Source organism: Cervus canadensis, chromosome 19, assembly GCF_019320065.1.
Source record: "Cervus canadensis isolate Bull #8, Minnesota chromosome 19, ASM1932006v1, whole genome shotgun sequence".
In the NCBI taxonomy this organism is placed as follows: Eukaryota; Metazoa; Chordata; class Mammalia; order Artiodactyla; family Cervidae; genus Cervus; species Cervus canadensis.
In genome coordinates this window covers 1,997,324-2,013,009 of record NC_057404.1, presented here as the reverse complement: position 1 = coordinate 2,013,009, position 15,686 = coordinate 1,997,324, and the positions used below count along the sequence as shown (strand labels likewise).

At 36.5% G+C, this 15,686-nt stretch overlaps 1 protein-coding gene across 2 annotated transcripts in view; it reads right to left on the bottom strand.

Moving 5' to 3' along the window:
* The window catches only part of GABRG1 (gamma-aminobutyric acid type A receptor subunit gamma1), a 99,256-nt gene that overhangs the window by 66,130 nt on the left and 17,440 nt on the right, over positions 1 to 15,686 (bottom strand). For both annotated transcript variants that reach the window (XM_043438849.1, XM_043438850.1), the window contains exon 2: positions 11,870 to 12,018. In XM_043438849.1, coding sequence (XP_043294784.1) covers positions 11,870 to 12,018 — 149 coding nt within the window. The remainder of the gene's footprint in view (positions 1 to 11,869; positions 12,019 to 15,686) is intronic.

Sequence of the window (15,686 nt, the reverse complement as noted above, 5' to 3'; positions counted from 1 at the left end):
TGAAAGAAAACCTGAAATTACATTTTAAAAAGACATTGATTACCCGGAAGAAATGTTACCCAAAATGAACAACTCTAAGATACATCTTAACAAAAGTATCCAGCTGAAAGACAAAGAAAAATCCATAAAGTCCTCTAGCTTTCATAAAACAGAGATTGAATCAATAACCAGGGCAAGAAAATTGTATTGGCATCAGATTTTCTCAAAATGACACTACAACCCAACATCAAAAAAATAAAGCTAATTAAAAAACGGGCAGAGAACCTGAATAGATGTTTTTCCAAAGACACACAGATATATGAAAAAATGTCCAGCATCACTATTATCAAGGACATACAAATCAAAACCACATTGAGGTATCACCTCATGTCTGCAAGAAGGACTTTATCAAAATGACAAGAAATACCAAGTGCTGGCGTGGATGTAGAGAAAAAGAAGCCTTAGTGTATTGTTGTGTGTGCCCCGTCACTCAATCATGTCTAACTCTTTGTGGTCTCGTGGACTGTAACCAACCAGGCTCCTCCGTCCATGGAATTTCCAGGCAAGAATACTGGAGCAAGTTGCCATTTCCTTCCCCAGGCGATGTTCCTGACCCAGACTTTGAACCTGTGTCTCTTTGTGTCTCTTGCATTGGTGATGGGTTCTTTACCACTAGCCCCATCTGGGAAGCCCAGGACACTGTTTGTAGGAATGAAAATTGGTGGAGCCACTTTACAGGAACATAGTCTGGAGGGTCTTTAAAAAAATTAAAGATAGTTATTCTGCCCATTTTTTAATTGGGTTGTTCATTTTTGATGCTGAGTTGTATGAGATGGTTATATGTTGGATACCAAACCCTTATCAGTCAGATCATTTGCAAATATTTTTTCCCATTAAGTAGTTTTTCATTTTGCTTTTGATTTCCTTTGCTGTGCAGAAGTTTTAAGTTTAATTAGGCCTCATATATTTAGTTTTTCTTTTATTTCCTTTGTTTTAGGAGACAGATCTGAAAAAATATTGCTATGATTTATGTCAAAGACTAATATGCCTGTGTTTTCCTCTAGGAGTTTTATAGTTTCCCATCTTACATTTAGGCCTTTAATCCATTTGGAGATGTTCAACATCACTAGTCATGTTGTCATTTGCAACAATATGGGTAGATTTTGAGGGTATTATGCTAAGTGAAATAAGTCAGAGTAAAACAAAGTAAATTTAATCTTACATGTGTAATCTAAAAAACATACAAACAACCCCTCCCCCTGCCAAATGCAGACTAATAGATACAGAAAACAGTTAATTGGCAGAAAGGAGAGGGGTGGGGTAGGGACAAAATAGGTGAAAGGGATTAAGAGGAACAAACCTACAGTTATAGAATGAATAATTCATGGGCATGTAACATAAAGCATGAAGAATATGATCAATAATAGTTTCACTTTTTATGAGACCAGACAATTACTAAATGTATCATGGTGACCATTTCACAATGTAAAGAAATGCCAACCACAAAGTAGTACATGACACAATATTGCACCTCAACTATAGATATATATATATTAAAAGAAACACACAAACACGTCAACCCTGAAACAGTCTAATAAAAGAAAACTCAGCGAAAGAAAGCCTGAACTAAGAATATCATATGCAGCCAGTGTGTCTTTCAAGCGCTGGGTCAACGGAAAAGAGTTTTCACCACAGAAAAACTCAAAAAATGTACTAGATTGGAGAGAACCAGGAAAATAGCAGAAAAAAAAATGCTAATGGTGAGCCTTTTAACACATATCCATGCAGATCAAATACTAAAACAAAGATTGAGACAAGGATGTGAGACTAATTTACAATTGTTTTATGTTGTTGTAAAGCAAAAAATATGCTAACTAAAAATAATAAAGCATTGGAGAGGAAAACTTAAAACCTAGGAAAAGCTTGGTGTTTCATGGATAGTAGGTAGGAGTTAAATTATACCAAAATCATCTGATAATAGAAAGATCAAAGACTTTAAAAAAGGGGACTAAGCCCATTAGGAAAGTTAAAAATATAAAGTAGAACAAAAATATAAAGCTTTGAAAATACTGAAATATAAACATTATCAATTAAAGTGCAAATAATCCAATCTCATGTAGAAAGACAGTAACTATAACTAAAATGTTATGACAGAATTAAGAACAAAACTATCAGTCATATTGACAAATATAATGGAATCAAATGATCCGTTCAAAGAAAAAGACCTAATTGTCTTTACCTTGGACTACAGAATAAGACCTAATGCCATGGTGCATACAAACGACATAGCTAAAACAAAGTGATCTACAGAAGCAAAAATTAACGGGGACAAAAAGATACAGGCAAGTGGAAACAGTAAGAATACAAGGATTAGCAATATCTTGATATCAGATGAAGGAAAACGTAAGTCAAAAAGCCTTGTGATCTGCTGTGCTCAGTCATGCCTGACTCTTTGTGACCCCATGGACTATAGCCCATCAGGCTCCTTTGTCCATGGAATTTTCCAGGCAAGAATACTGGAGGAGGTTGCCATTTCCTCCTCCAGGGAATCTTCCCAACCCACGCACTGAACCTATGTCTCTTGTGTCTCTTGCAGGGGCAGGCAGTTTTTATTCTTTACCACTGGACCACCAGGGAACCCCCAAAAAACCTTATAGGTGACAAATAAATTCTCTTTTTAGTGTTTAAATCCACAAGGCAGTATGAAGCTATAACACAAAATATGTCTACACTAAATAAAACACAGCTACCTTTGCTTCTCTGGTGGCTCAGCAGGAAAAGAATCTGCCTGCATTCAGGAGATGCAGGTTCAATCCCTGGGCTTGGGCGGGCCGTGGAAAAGGAAATGGCAGCCCTTCCCAGCATTCTTGCCTGCAAAATCCCATGGACAGAAAGCTGGTGGGTTACAGTCCATGAAGTCACAGAAGAGTCAGACACAGTGACTAAACAACAGACAACAACATTTATGAGGTACAGTATACAGGGGGAAAAGGGGAAACACAGATAGTAACACACCAAAACTTAAGGAGGGAAAATCAACCATTAGATTTCAAGCTCAAAAAACACAAAACAAAACAAAATAAAATGAAGGTTATAATAAAGATAGAGTAGGAATCATGAGATAGTTAACAGAAAGCCACTAGAACTCATTTGCTGTTATAATAAACGGAAATCCTGAAAAAATCCACTACTCATAATTTTCTTGATTAGAAAAAATGGGGTAATAATACAAAATATAAAGTAGGAAATAACAAATGTGAACTAAACATTTGAGCAGGGGAAAAAAAAAAGATCAAACGATTAACTATTTCCAAATAGCACAAGACCTGGATGAATTTATAATAGAATTTTACCAAATTTCCAAGAGTCAGACAATGCTAACACGTGGACAAAAAAGTGTTAGAACTTTGTTGACCATCTTTTCACATGCCTCTTGGCCATCTGTAAGTCTTCCTTGGAGGAATGTCTATTTAGATCTGCCATTTTTTTTATTGGGTTGTTTGCTTGTTCTATATTAAGCTGCATGAGCTGTTGTATATTTTGGAAATTAATCCCTTGTTAGTAATTTCACTTGCAAATACATTCTCCAACTCTGAGGGATGTTTTTTCATTTTGTTTATGGTTTCTTTCGCTGTGCCAAAGCTTTTAAGTTTAATTAGGCCCCATTCAACATCATTGTTTAGTAGAGAAATACAAATCAAAACTACAATGAGGTATCATCTCACCCCAGTCAGAATGGCCATCATCAAAACATCTACAAACAATAAGTGCTGAGGAGGGTGTGGAAACAAGGGCATACACACTGTTGGTGGGAATATAAATTGATGCAGCCACTGCAGAGGACAGCAGGGAAGCTCCTTTAAAAACTAAAATAGAGCTACCAGATGACCCAGCAACCCCACTCCCGGGTAGCTATCTGGAGAAAAGCATGATTCTAAAAGATTCCTGTAGCCCAATGAGCTTTCCATTTTTGTTTAGCTGCCAGGTCACGTCTGACTCTTTTGTGACCCCATGGACGGTAGCCTGCCAGGCTGCTCTGTCTGTGGGGTTTTCTGGGCAAGAATAACTGGAGTGGGCTGCCACTTCCTTCTCCGGGGATCTGCCCCACCCAGGGGCTGAACCTGCATCTCCTGCGTGGCAGATGTACTCTTTCACTGCTAAGCCACCAGGGAAACCCAGCCCCAGGTTGCCTGCAGCACACTGACCACAGTAGGACAAGGGAGCAATCTAAATGTCCATCAGCAGGGGGATGGATACAGAAGACATGGCACATATATACAATAGAGTATTTCTCAGCCGTAAAAAAAATAAATAAAGCCATTTGCAGCAACACGGGTGAATCTAAAGATTGCTATACTGAGTGGAGTAAGCCTGACAGAAGGAAATAAAGATTATATGGTATCACTTATATATGGAATCTAAAAAATGTGTACAAATGAGCTTATTCACAAATAGAAACAGAGTCACAGATATAGAACACAAACTGACGGTTCCCAAGGGGGAAACAGGCAGGAGGGATAAATTGGAAAAAATTGAAATTGACATATATACCCCACTATCTATAAAATAGATAACTAATAAGAATCTAATAAATAGCACAGAGAACTCTACTCAATACTCTGCAATGACCTTGTGGAAATAGAATCTGAAAAAGCATGGATATATGCACACATATAAATGACACACTTTTCTGTAAGCAGAAATTAACACAACACTGCATATCAGCTATACTCAAATAAAAATTAATTTTAAAAAGCACTACACCTTTGAGAATGAAGGAAAACACCCTTTCATGAAACAAATGTAAAAGGATAGCAAAACATATGAAAATATTACTCAAAAATAAAATGGAAGATGAATATTACTAATAAATACCAATGCAAAATACTAAATAATATATTAGCAAGCAGAATCCAACACCTTGATAAGTATATCTTTAGTCCAGAATTCAAATAGTTTCAATTACTATTATATACCATACTAATAGATTTAAGGAGGGTAAAACTCAAACTTATTTCCATAAATGTTGAAAAAGACTGAAAAATTTCAACACTGATTCTTGATTTTAAAACTAAATCAAATGAATCAAGGGATAAGTTCTTAATGTGAATATTCATATAAAGGAATACTTGAATCATTTCCCTAAGAACAAGAACAAGGCAAAGTTACCCATTATCTCCACTATTATTAATTATATTAAATAATGAGACATTGTAATTTTTTTAGACAAGAGAATTAAATTAGTTTCATATGAATTGGTAAAGAAAAAAGATTTTTTTGCATATGGTATGATAGCAAAATTTTGAAAAGAAATAATGCTTAAACTAACAAAAATCAATTAAGGTAAAAAGATATAAAATAAACATTCATAAATCTATAGCACTGAAATACAAAAACAATATTCAGAGGATATTATGTTTGAGGAAATATCATTTACAGAAGAAAAACTTAAATATTCAGGATTCAATTTAAGAAATGTGAAAAAAATCAATGACTAAATCTTAAAACATTCCAGAGAGATAGAAAATAAGCATGAAGATTTATAAAGACAGCTCATGTTCCTGTTTTAAATGACTCAGTGTTATAAAGATCCTAGTTCTCCCAAAGTTAATTCACAAGTTTAACACAATCTCAATAAAAATGCCAACAAATATTTTTCAAGTGGAACTAAACTTGTTGTTTCTATATACAGGAATAAAGCTCATATATATATATATAAAGACATACACATATATATATATATATGTAAAGACACACAATAGCAAGGAAAACTTAAAAGGAAAAACAAACTAAAATGAAAATATGAGGTAGGGCCAGCTTTAGGATAGGCATTAAAATATTTTACAAGGCATTACAAATCTCAAAATACTGTTGAATTTCTACTGTTAATATAGTGTGGTGGCAAATAAATAGAAAAACAAGTAAGAGAATGGAATAGAAAGGTCATAAATAACCAAAATACATAAGAAAATATAATATACAGTTGACATCTCAAATAATAGAAGTAAAGATTGACTTTTTAATAAATCATGCTGAGTCAACAGAAAAGCCATTTGAAAAAGATAAAAATTAGATTCATACTTTACACCATGCACAGGATAAAGTCTGAGTGCATTAGGGGATTAAATAAAATAAAATGATACAAATGCTTAAAGTAAACATAGATGAATTCCATTTAAAGTGGAATATAATCAGTAACAATAAAACCAAACTGTTAAAAAATGGGTCACATAACAACACTGAATGGGGATAGGGAAGAAAAGAACTAACTAATTTTGGGGAACAGTGTTTTCATTAATACTTCAAAGATAAACACAAAAATAATTGTACATGAATGTTTTATTCATGTTAGTTAATTTTAATAGACATTAAAATTACAGACCCACTTTATATATTTGTTAGAATTGAACAAATAAGAAAATATACGATGGGAAGATGAGAACCAGGTACCTATTTGTTGGAAAAAAGAAGTTACAAATAAGGAAAAGTGAAAGGTTTGGACTCATGGTCCATAATACATGTACAAATGGATACACACAGGAATGCCTGTGAATGTGTAGGTAGAACGTATATTTTCTCTGTCTGTCCAATGAAGTCAAGAAGTAATGACCCTCAATATGAATGAATATACCAAGGACGCTCGTAGGGGTGTCTGCCATTGTAGTCCATGGAATTCTCCAAGCCTGAGTACTGGAGTCAGTAGCCTTTCCCTTCTCCAGGGGATCTTCCCAACCCAGGTCTCCCATATTGTAGGCAGATTGTTTACCAGCTGAGCCACAAGGGAATCCCAAGGCTACTAGAGTGGGTAGCCTATCCCTTCTCCAGGAGATATCCCCAACCTAGGAATCTAACCAGGGTCTTCTGCATTGCAGGCAGATTCTTTACTGAGCTGTCAGGGAAGCTTCCCTCATAGCTCAGTTGGTAAAGCATCTGCCTGCAAAACAGAAGATCGAGGTTTGATTCCTGAGTTGGGAAGAACCCCTGGAGAAGAAAAAGGCTGCCCACTCCAGTACTCTTGCCTGGAGAATGCTATGGAGAGAGGAGCCTGGCAGGCTACAGTCCATGGGGTCACGAGAGTCGGATGACTTAGCGACTAAACCACCATCACCACCAAGTACCCAGATCTTGGTTTCTATATATCATTCTACAAAAGGGGGGACCAGGATTTTTAGAGATATAGTGAATTACATTCCTGGATCAAGATGAGCCTGAAATATCTTATGTGCTAGAAAGAAAAGGATATGCCTAGGAAATGATGTCAATGTAAAAGGAAAGAGCAATCAAATTATAGGAGGTTGTAGTTCAGTCCCTAAGTCATATCTGACTCTTTGTGACCCCATAGACTGCAACAGGCCATCTCCTGGAGTTTCTTCAAACTCATGTCCATTGAGTCGGTGATGCCATCCAACCATCTCCTCCTCTGTTGTCCCCTTCTCCTCCCGCCTTCAATCTTCCCGACATCAGAGTCTTCTGTAATGACTCAGCTCTTTGCATCAGATGGCCGAAGTATTAGAGCTTCACCTTCAGTATCAGTCCTTCTTATGAATATTCAGGATTGACGTCACTAGGGATTGGATGGTTTGATCTCCTTGCAGTCCAAGAAACTCTAAAGGGTCTTCCCTAGCACCACAATTCAAAAGCAGCGATTCCTTGGTGCTCAGCCTTCATTAGGGGGCTTCCCTCATTGCTCATTTGGTAAAGTTGGTACATCTGCCTGCAATGAAGGGGACCAGGGCTCGATTCCTGGGCAGGTAAGACCCCTTGGAGAAGGAAATGGCAACCCACTCCAGTATTCTTGCCTGGAGAATCCCATAGAAAGAGGAGCCTGGCAGACCACAGTCCATGCAGTCACAAGAGTCAGACACGACTTAGCGACTAAACCACCACAGCCTTATTTATGGTTTAACTCACTCATCCATACATGACTACTGGAAAAAATATAACTTTGACTATAGGAACCTTTGTCAATAAAGTGATGTCTCTGCTTTTTAATAAACTGTCTAGGTTTGTCATAGCTTTTCTTCCAAGGAGCAAGCATATTTTAAATTCGTGGCTGCAGTCACCATTTGCAGTGATTTGGAGCCCAAGAAAATAAAATCTGTCACTGCTTCCATATTTTCCCCTTCTATTTGCTGTGAAGTGATGGGACCAGACACCATGATCTTAATTTTTTGAATGTTGAGTTTTAAGCCAGCATTTTCACTCTCCTCTTTCACTCTCATCAGGACGCTCTTTGCTTTCTGCCATTTGAGTGGCACCATCTGCATATCTGAGGTTACTGATATTTCTCCCAGCAATCTTGACTTCAGCTTGTGATTCATCCAGCCCAGCAGTCCACATGATGTATTCTGCAAGTTAAATAAACAGGGTGACAATACACAGCTGTGTCATACTCCTTTCACAGTTTTGAACCAGTAAGTTGATCCATGTAAGGTTCTAACTTTGCTTCAGGCTTCACAGGAGATAGGTAAGGTGGTCTGTTATTCCCATCTCTTTAAGAATCTTCCAGTTTGTTGTGACCCACACAGTCAAAGGATTTAACATAGTTAATGAATTAGAAGTAGATGTTTTTCTGTAAATCCTCTGCTTTCTCTATGATCCAATGAACGTTGGCAATTCGATCTCTAGTTCCTCTGCCTTTTCTAAATCCATCTTGTACATCTGGAAGTTCTTGGTTCATGTACTGCTGAAGCCTAGCCTGAAGGGTTTTGAGCATAGCATTACTAGTATGTGAAATAAACACAACTTTATGGTAGTTTGAACATTTTTTGGCACTGCCTTTCTTTGAGATTGGAATGAAAACTGCTTTTCCAGTCCTGTGCCCACTGCTGAGTTTTCCAAATTTGCTGACATATTGAATGCAGCACTTAAACAATGTCATCTTTTAGGATTTTAAATAGCTCAGCTTGAATTCCATCACCTCACTGGCTTTGTTCATAGCAATGCTTCATAAGGTCCAGTTAAGTTCACACTCCAGGATGTGTGGCTCTAGGTAACTGAACACACCATAGTGGTTATTCGGGTCATTAAGACATTTTTGTACAGTTCTCTTGTGTATTCTTGCCACCTCTTAATCATTCCTGCTTCTGTTAGGTCCTTACTGTTTCTGTCCTTTATTGTGCCCATCCTTGGAGGAAACGTTTCCTTGATATCTCCAATTTTCTTGAAGAGATCTCTAGTGTTTCCCATTCTATTGTTTTCCTCTACATCTTTGCATTGTTTATTTAAGAAGATCTTCTTTTCTCTCATGTTATTCTCTTGAATTCAGCATTCATTCAGGTATATCCTTCCCTTTTTCCCTTGTTTCTAGCTTCTTTTCTTTTCTCAGCTGTTTGTAAAGCTTCCTTAGACAAGTACTTTGCTGTCTTGCATTTCTTTTCCCTTGGGATTGTTTTGGTCTACCAGATCTAACCTCTCTATCAGATCTAATCCCTTGAATCTATTCGTCACTTCCCCTATATAACTGTAAGGGGTTTGATTTAGGTCATACCTGACTGGCCTAGTAATTTTTGCTACTTTCTTCAATTTAAGTCTGAATTTTGCAATAAGGAGCTAATGATCTGAGCCACAGTCAGTCCCCAGTCTTGTTTTTGCTGACTGTATAGTGCTTCTCCGTCTTCGGTTGCAAAGTTTATAATCAATCTGATTCCAGTATAGACCATCAGGTGTTGTCCATGTGTAGATTTGTCTCTTGGGTTGTTGGAAGAGACTGTTTGCTGTGACCAGTGCGTTCTCTTGGGAAAACTCTGTTAGCCTTTGCCCTGCTTCATTTTGTGAGCACACATGCAGAAAAGCACAAAATATCAGTCTGTGGTATTCTTGGAAAAATGCATAAGCACAATTCAATAATGAAAATATCAGACAAATTGAGTGGTTTACACTGGCTAATATACTTTAAAGTTATCAAGTTCATGAACCAAACAGAAAAACTGAGAAACTATACCAGATTGGAGAAGAGTATCGAGACATGAGAACAAAATGCAATGTGTGATCTCGGTTAAGGTTCTGAACTAGAAAAAAAGGTCATTAGTGAAGTATCTAGCATGATTTGAATAAGTCTATAGATTAGTTAATATTATTGTATTGATACTACTAATTCATTGATTTAGGTAATGGTTCTATGGTTACATAAATGTTAACAGTACATTTAAAAGGCTTATGGGAATCCCATGTATAGATAGCATTTTGTTGTTGTTGAGTCGCTTAGTCATGTCTTGATTCTTCACAACCCCATGAAATGTACCCCTCCAGGCTCCTCTGTCCATAGGATTTTCCAGGAAAGAATACTAGAATGGATTACCATTTCCTCTCGAGTCAATCTTCCTGACCCAGACATCAAACCCACATTTCCTGGATATGCAAGAGAATTCTTTCTACTGCTGAGCCACTGGGGAAGCCCAGATAGTATTTTACTAAGTCTAAATTCTATTTTGAAATGAAACATTTAAAACAGTGTAGGAACACAGGAAATTAAATACACAGAAAATGAATTAACATAATAAACAAAATAGTGACATTTAAGACATTTTCCAACAAAGAAATTTGGCAGAGCCAATATTTGATTTTATGACAAACTGATAAAAAGCTTTAAGCCCTTCAAGATTTATTCACAAGTGAAAGAATAGTTTATCAATATAAGGGAAAAGGGGAAAAATCCTTAGTGCTAAAAATCGCTAAAAATATCACAAAAGTTTTATGAAACAATTTAACATTAGTAAATTTAAGTTCCTTGAAAACCCACCAAAACTGATTATTGAAGTAATTGAACTGTTAAAAATTTTTCCTAAAATGCAAACTCTAGGTCAACATAATTTTATCAAATAATCCTTTCAAATTTCTAAAAGAAACAGTATTCATTTTAAATAACTCTTGCAGTGTGGAGAAAAAATGGGAAAACATAACTCATTTGTAGATGCTAGCATAATCTTGACTTTATAACTGAAAAAAAGTTATTTTAAGTAAAATAATTTTCTTCCTGAACATATATACAAAATTCTAAAACAAAATATTATCAAATTGAATCTAGTGATATTTTAAATATCTTACTATGTCACAACCAAGCGACATTTATTATAAGCATGCAAATTTGGTTGATGTTTTAGAAATCAGTCAAATTTATAGAGCAAATGGTAAGTAGAATAAAGAGCAAAATATGATCAATATGATTGTTTCAATAGATGCACAGAAATCATTTTAAATATTAGGGAGGAAGAAACAGCCCTAGCAAAATTTTTTAAAATGAAGTAAAAATTCATTATTTGAAAAATGGACACTACTGGCAAAGTAGTCATTATTTATAATAATCATCATTCAATAAATAAAGTTGATAAATTTAGCAAGGCTGCTGAGGACATAATAGATAGCAAAATGTCTATTGTATTTCCATATTGTGACAATTTTAAATTGTCACAGGAGAAACAGAAGTTAATCATGTTATAAGATGTATACAAAATGCACAGAACTGAGACTAAGAATTTTGACAAAGAAGAACAAAGTTGGATTACTTACACTAAATATACTCTCAAGGCTTATAATTCTACTTTATCTAAGACAGTGCAGCAGTACTGTACAGAATTAGAACTCTTAGTTACATTTGAAATATCTCTTAGCATTTCATCAAAACTTTGATGGCTATTTTATCAAAACTTTGCTATTGCACCCTTTGTTGTAGCAGTTGTAAAATAATGACATCAAAAATATTTAGATATCTTTCTTCCCACATCAAACTGTGAATCTTTTGAAGCAGTACCAGTCCAACTAATAATTGTCAAACCTAGCAGTTTATAACATTTGTCAGAAAATCAAAAGAAATATGAAATATGATTAAAGAAACATCAGTAAGTGTGGCTTTCATAGGCACCAAAGTCCCAGAATGATTACTCAAACTTACCTCCTATATCTGGGCGAAGTTTATTGTCATAGCCTTGAAGCAAGGAGTTGAGAATTTGTGTTATATCTCCTTCGTGAATCTTCGGTGCCAAGACCCAAGTTTTGTTCACTGTTAAGTCCTCATCATCTTCATCATCTGCTTTATCAACACTAAGGAATTCAAAGAAAAATTTGTATGATAGTTCAGTCAAAGAAAGATTTTTAAAAATAGTTTAAGGTTGCTATAATTGTGTATGGGAGTAATATGAGGTAAAAAAAATCATTAGAAATATCTTATACTAAGTTAGCCTAATACCTAATACTTTCATCATATGAACTGTGCTGTTTCAATAACATCCAAAAATGAATATATCAATATAAGGAATAATCATGTAATATTAATATAATAAAATAAAATTTTGCCATCTCACACTGTCATTTACAACGACAGAGGTCATGCAGATGATAATGTAAGTAGTGGCCCTAGATTTGTGCAGACCACAATCTGCAGAGTCATATGCAGTGATTTTAAACCAGACACTAAAATAAAAATTAAAAAGGTGAATATATATAGGAAAAGTTGCAATAATTAGTCTAGTTCAGTTCAGTTCAGTTCTGTCACTCAGCCGTGTCTGACTCTTTGTGACCCCATGAACTGCAGCACACCAGGCCTCCCTGTCCATCACCAACTCCCGGAGTTCACCCAAACTCATGTCCATTGAGTCGGTGATGCCATCCAGCCATCTCATCCTCTGTCGTCCCCTTCTCCTCCTGCCCCCAATCCCTCCCAGCATCAGGGTCTTTTCCAATGAGTCAGCTCTTCCTATGAGGTGGCCAAAGTATTGGAGTTTCAGCTTCAGCATCAGTCCTTCCAATGAACACCCAGGACTGATCTCCTTGAGGATGGACTGGTTGGATCTCCTTGCAGTCCAAGGGACTCTTGTCAAGAGTCTTCTCCAACACCACAGTTCAAAAGCATCAATTTTTCACTGCTCAGCTTTCTTCATAGTCCAACTCTCACATCCATACATGACCACTGGAAAAACCATAGCCTTGACCAGATGGACCTTTGTTGACAAAGTGATGTCTCTGCTTTTTAATATGCTGTCTAGGTTGGTCATAACTTTAATTAGTCTAGTAAGTGTATTTAAAATGCAAGTATAAAAAAGAAGACAAGGAAAGATGAGTAAAATAGAGTTCAAAGAATAAAAGGAAGAAGTATTAAACACATCTGGTCACAGCAAGCACCCTCTTCCAACAACAGAAAAGAAGATTACACATGGACATCACCAAATGGTCAACTGAAATCAGACTGATTATGTTCTTTGCAGCCAAACATGCAGAAGCTCTATAGAGTCAGCAAAAACAAGACCAGGAGCTGACTGTGGCTCAGATCTTGAATTACTTATTGCTAAATTCAGACCTAAATTGAAGAACATAGGGAAAACCACTACCATTCTGGTATGATCTAAAGCAAATCCCTTACTATTATACAGTGGAAATGACAACCCTTATGATTATACAGTGGAAATGACAAATAGATTCAAGGGATTAGATCTGATAGACAGACTGCATGAAGAACTATGGCCGGAGATTCATAGCATTGTACAGGAGCAGTGACCAAGGCCATCTCCAAAAAAAGAAATGCAAAAAGGCAAAATGGTTGTCTGAGGAGGCCTTACAAATAGCTGCAAAAGAAGAGAAGCAAAAGCCAAAGGAGAAAAGAAAGAAATACCCATTTGAATGCACAGTTCCAAAGAATAGCAAGGAGAGATAAGAAAGCCCTTCTCAGTGATCAATGCAATGAAACAGAGGAAAACAATAGAATGGGAAAGACTAGAGATCTCTTCAAGAAAATTAGAGATACCAAGGGAACATTTCATGCCAAGATGGGCACAATAAAGGACAGAAATGGTATGGACCTAACAGAAGCCGATGATATTAAGAAGAGGTAACAAGAATACACAGAAAAACTACACAAAAAAGATCTTCACGACCCAGATAATCATGATGGTATGATCACTCACCAGAGCCAGACACCCTGGAATGTGAAGGAAAGTGGGCCTTAGGAAGCATCACTATGAACAAAGCTAGTGGAGGCGATGGAATTCCAGCTGAGCTATTTCAAACCCTAAGATGATGCTGTGAAAGTGCTGCAATCAATATGCCAGCAAATTTGGAAAACTCAGCAGTGTCCACATGACTGGAAAAGGTCAGTTTTCATTCTAGTCCCAAACAAAGACAATGCCAAAGAATGCTCAAACTATGGCACAATTGCACTCATCTCACATGCTAGCAAAGTAATGCTCAAAATATTACAAGCCAGGCTTCAACAGGATGTGAACCATGAACTTCCAGATGTTCAAGGTGGATTTAGAAAAGGCAGAGGAACCATAGATCAAATTGCCAACATCTGCTGGATCATTGAAAAAGTGAGAGAGTTCCAGAAAAATATCTATTTCTGCTTTATTGACTAGGCCAAAGTCTTTGTGTGGATCACAACAAACTGTGGAAAATTCTGAAAGAGATGGGAACACCCGACCACCTGACCTGCCTCCTGAGAAATCTGTATGCAGGGCAAGAAGCAACAGTTAGAACTGGACATGGAAAAACAGATGGTTCCAAATTGGGAAAAGAGTCTGTCAAGGCTGCATATTGTCTTTCTGCTTACTTAACTTATAGGCAGAGTACATCATGAGAAATGCTGGACTGGATGAGGCACAAGCTGTAATCAAGACTGCCCATAACCTCAGATATGCAGATGACACCACCCTTATGGCATGATTCCTCTGTCCATGGAATTTTCCAGGCAAAAATACTGGAGTGGGTGCCCATTTTCTACTCCAGGGGATATTCTCAACCCAGGGATTGAGCCCAAATCTCTTGCATCTGCTGCACTGGCAGGCAGATTCTTTACCACTGTGCCACCTGGGAAGCCTCAGTTGTAATATATTTATCTTTGAAAAGTCAAAGTCGCTCAGCTGTGTCCTACTCTTTGTCAGTCCATGGTATAGTCCATGAAATTCTCCAGACCAGAATACTGGAGTGTGTAGTCGTTCCCTTTCCCAGGGAATCTTCCCAACCCAGGAATCAAACCCAGCTCTCCCACATTGCAGGCAGATTCTTTACCAGCTGAGCTACTAGGGAAGTTGAGCTACCAGGATAAAAAATATTCATCTTTATTACCCATGAATTACCCGATCATCATTTGAGGGAGATCATCCTAGACTTATACTCACCTTTGGTAAATCTTAGTCCCCAGTGAAAAATACATATAAACTTTTATATTGGTAAAATTAGGTAAATCTATAATACATTATTTATTTACATATGTTTCAGAGATGGGCTTGCCTCACACAATAGATATTGAAGTTTATCATAATAGCTTTAGTTGTTATTTCTACACTATTCATTCAGCTCTCTTTTGCTGTGGACCTAAACATCTTAGCTAATGCAGTCCTTAACTCTTTTATCATTTTTTCGAGTTTTATTGATATATGATTGACTTACAACATCATCTATATTTAAGGTGTACAACACAATGATTTGACCCATGTACACAGCAGATGACTGCCACAGTAAGTTTAGTTAACATTCACCCTTTTTATCCTTTTAAAGAGTATAAATTAACATTGTACATAAAAACTTAACCTTTGAAATATTTGTGCCTCATTTCATCTTCACAGTCATTATATTGATAGTTATTAATAGATAATGGGATGCAGTAGTCTTCTCAATATTTCTCATCTTCTTCCTGTCAGATAATTATAGTTTTCACTTCACTGGCTTCTAGCTTGGTCATGTGACCTGAGTTCTCCTTTCTCAAAGAGAATTATACA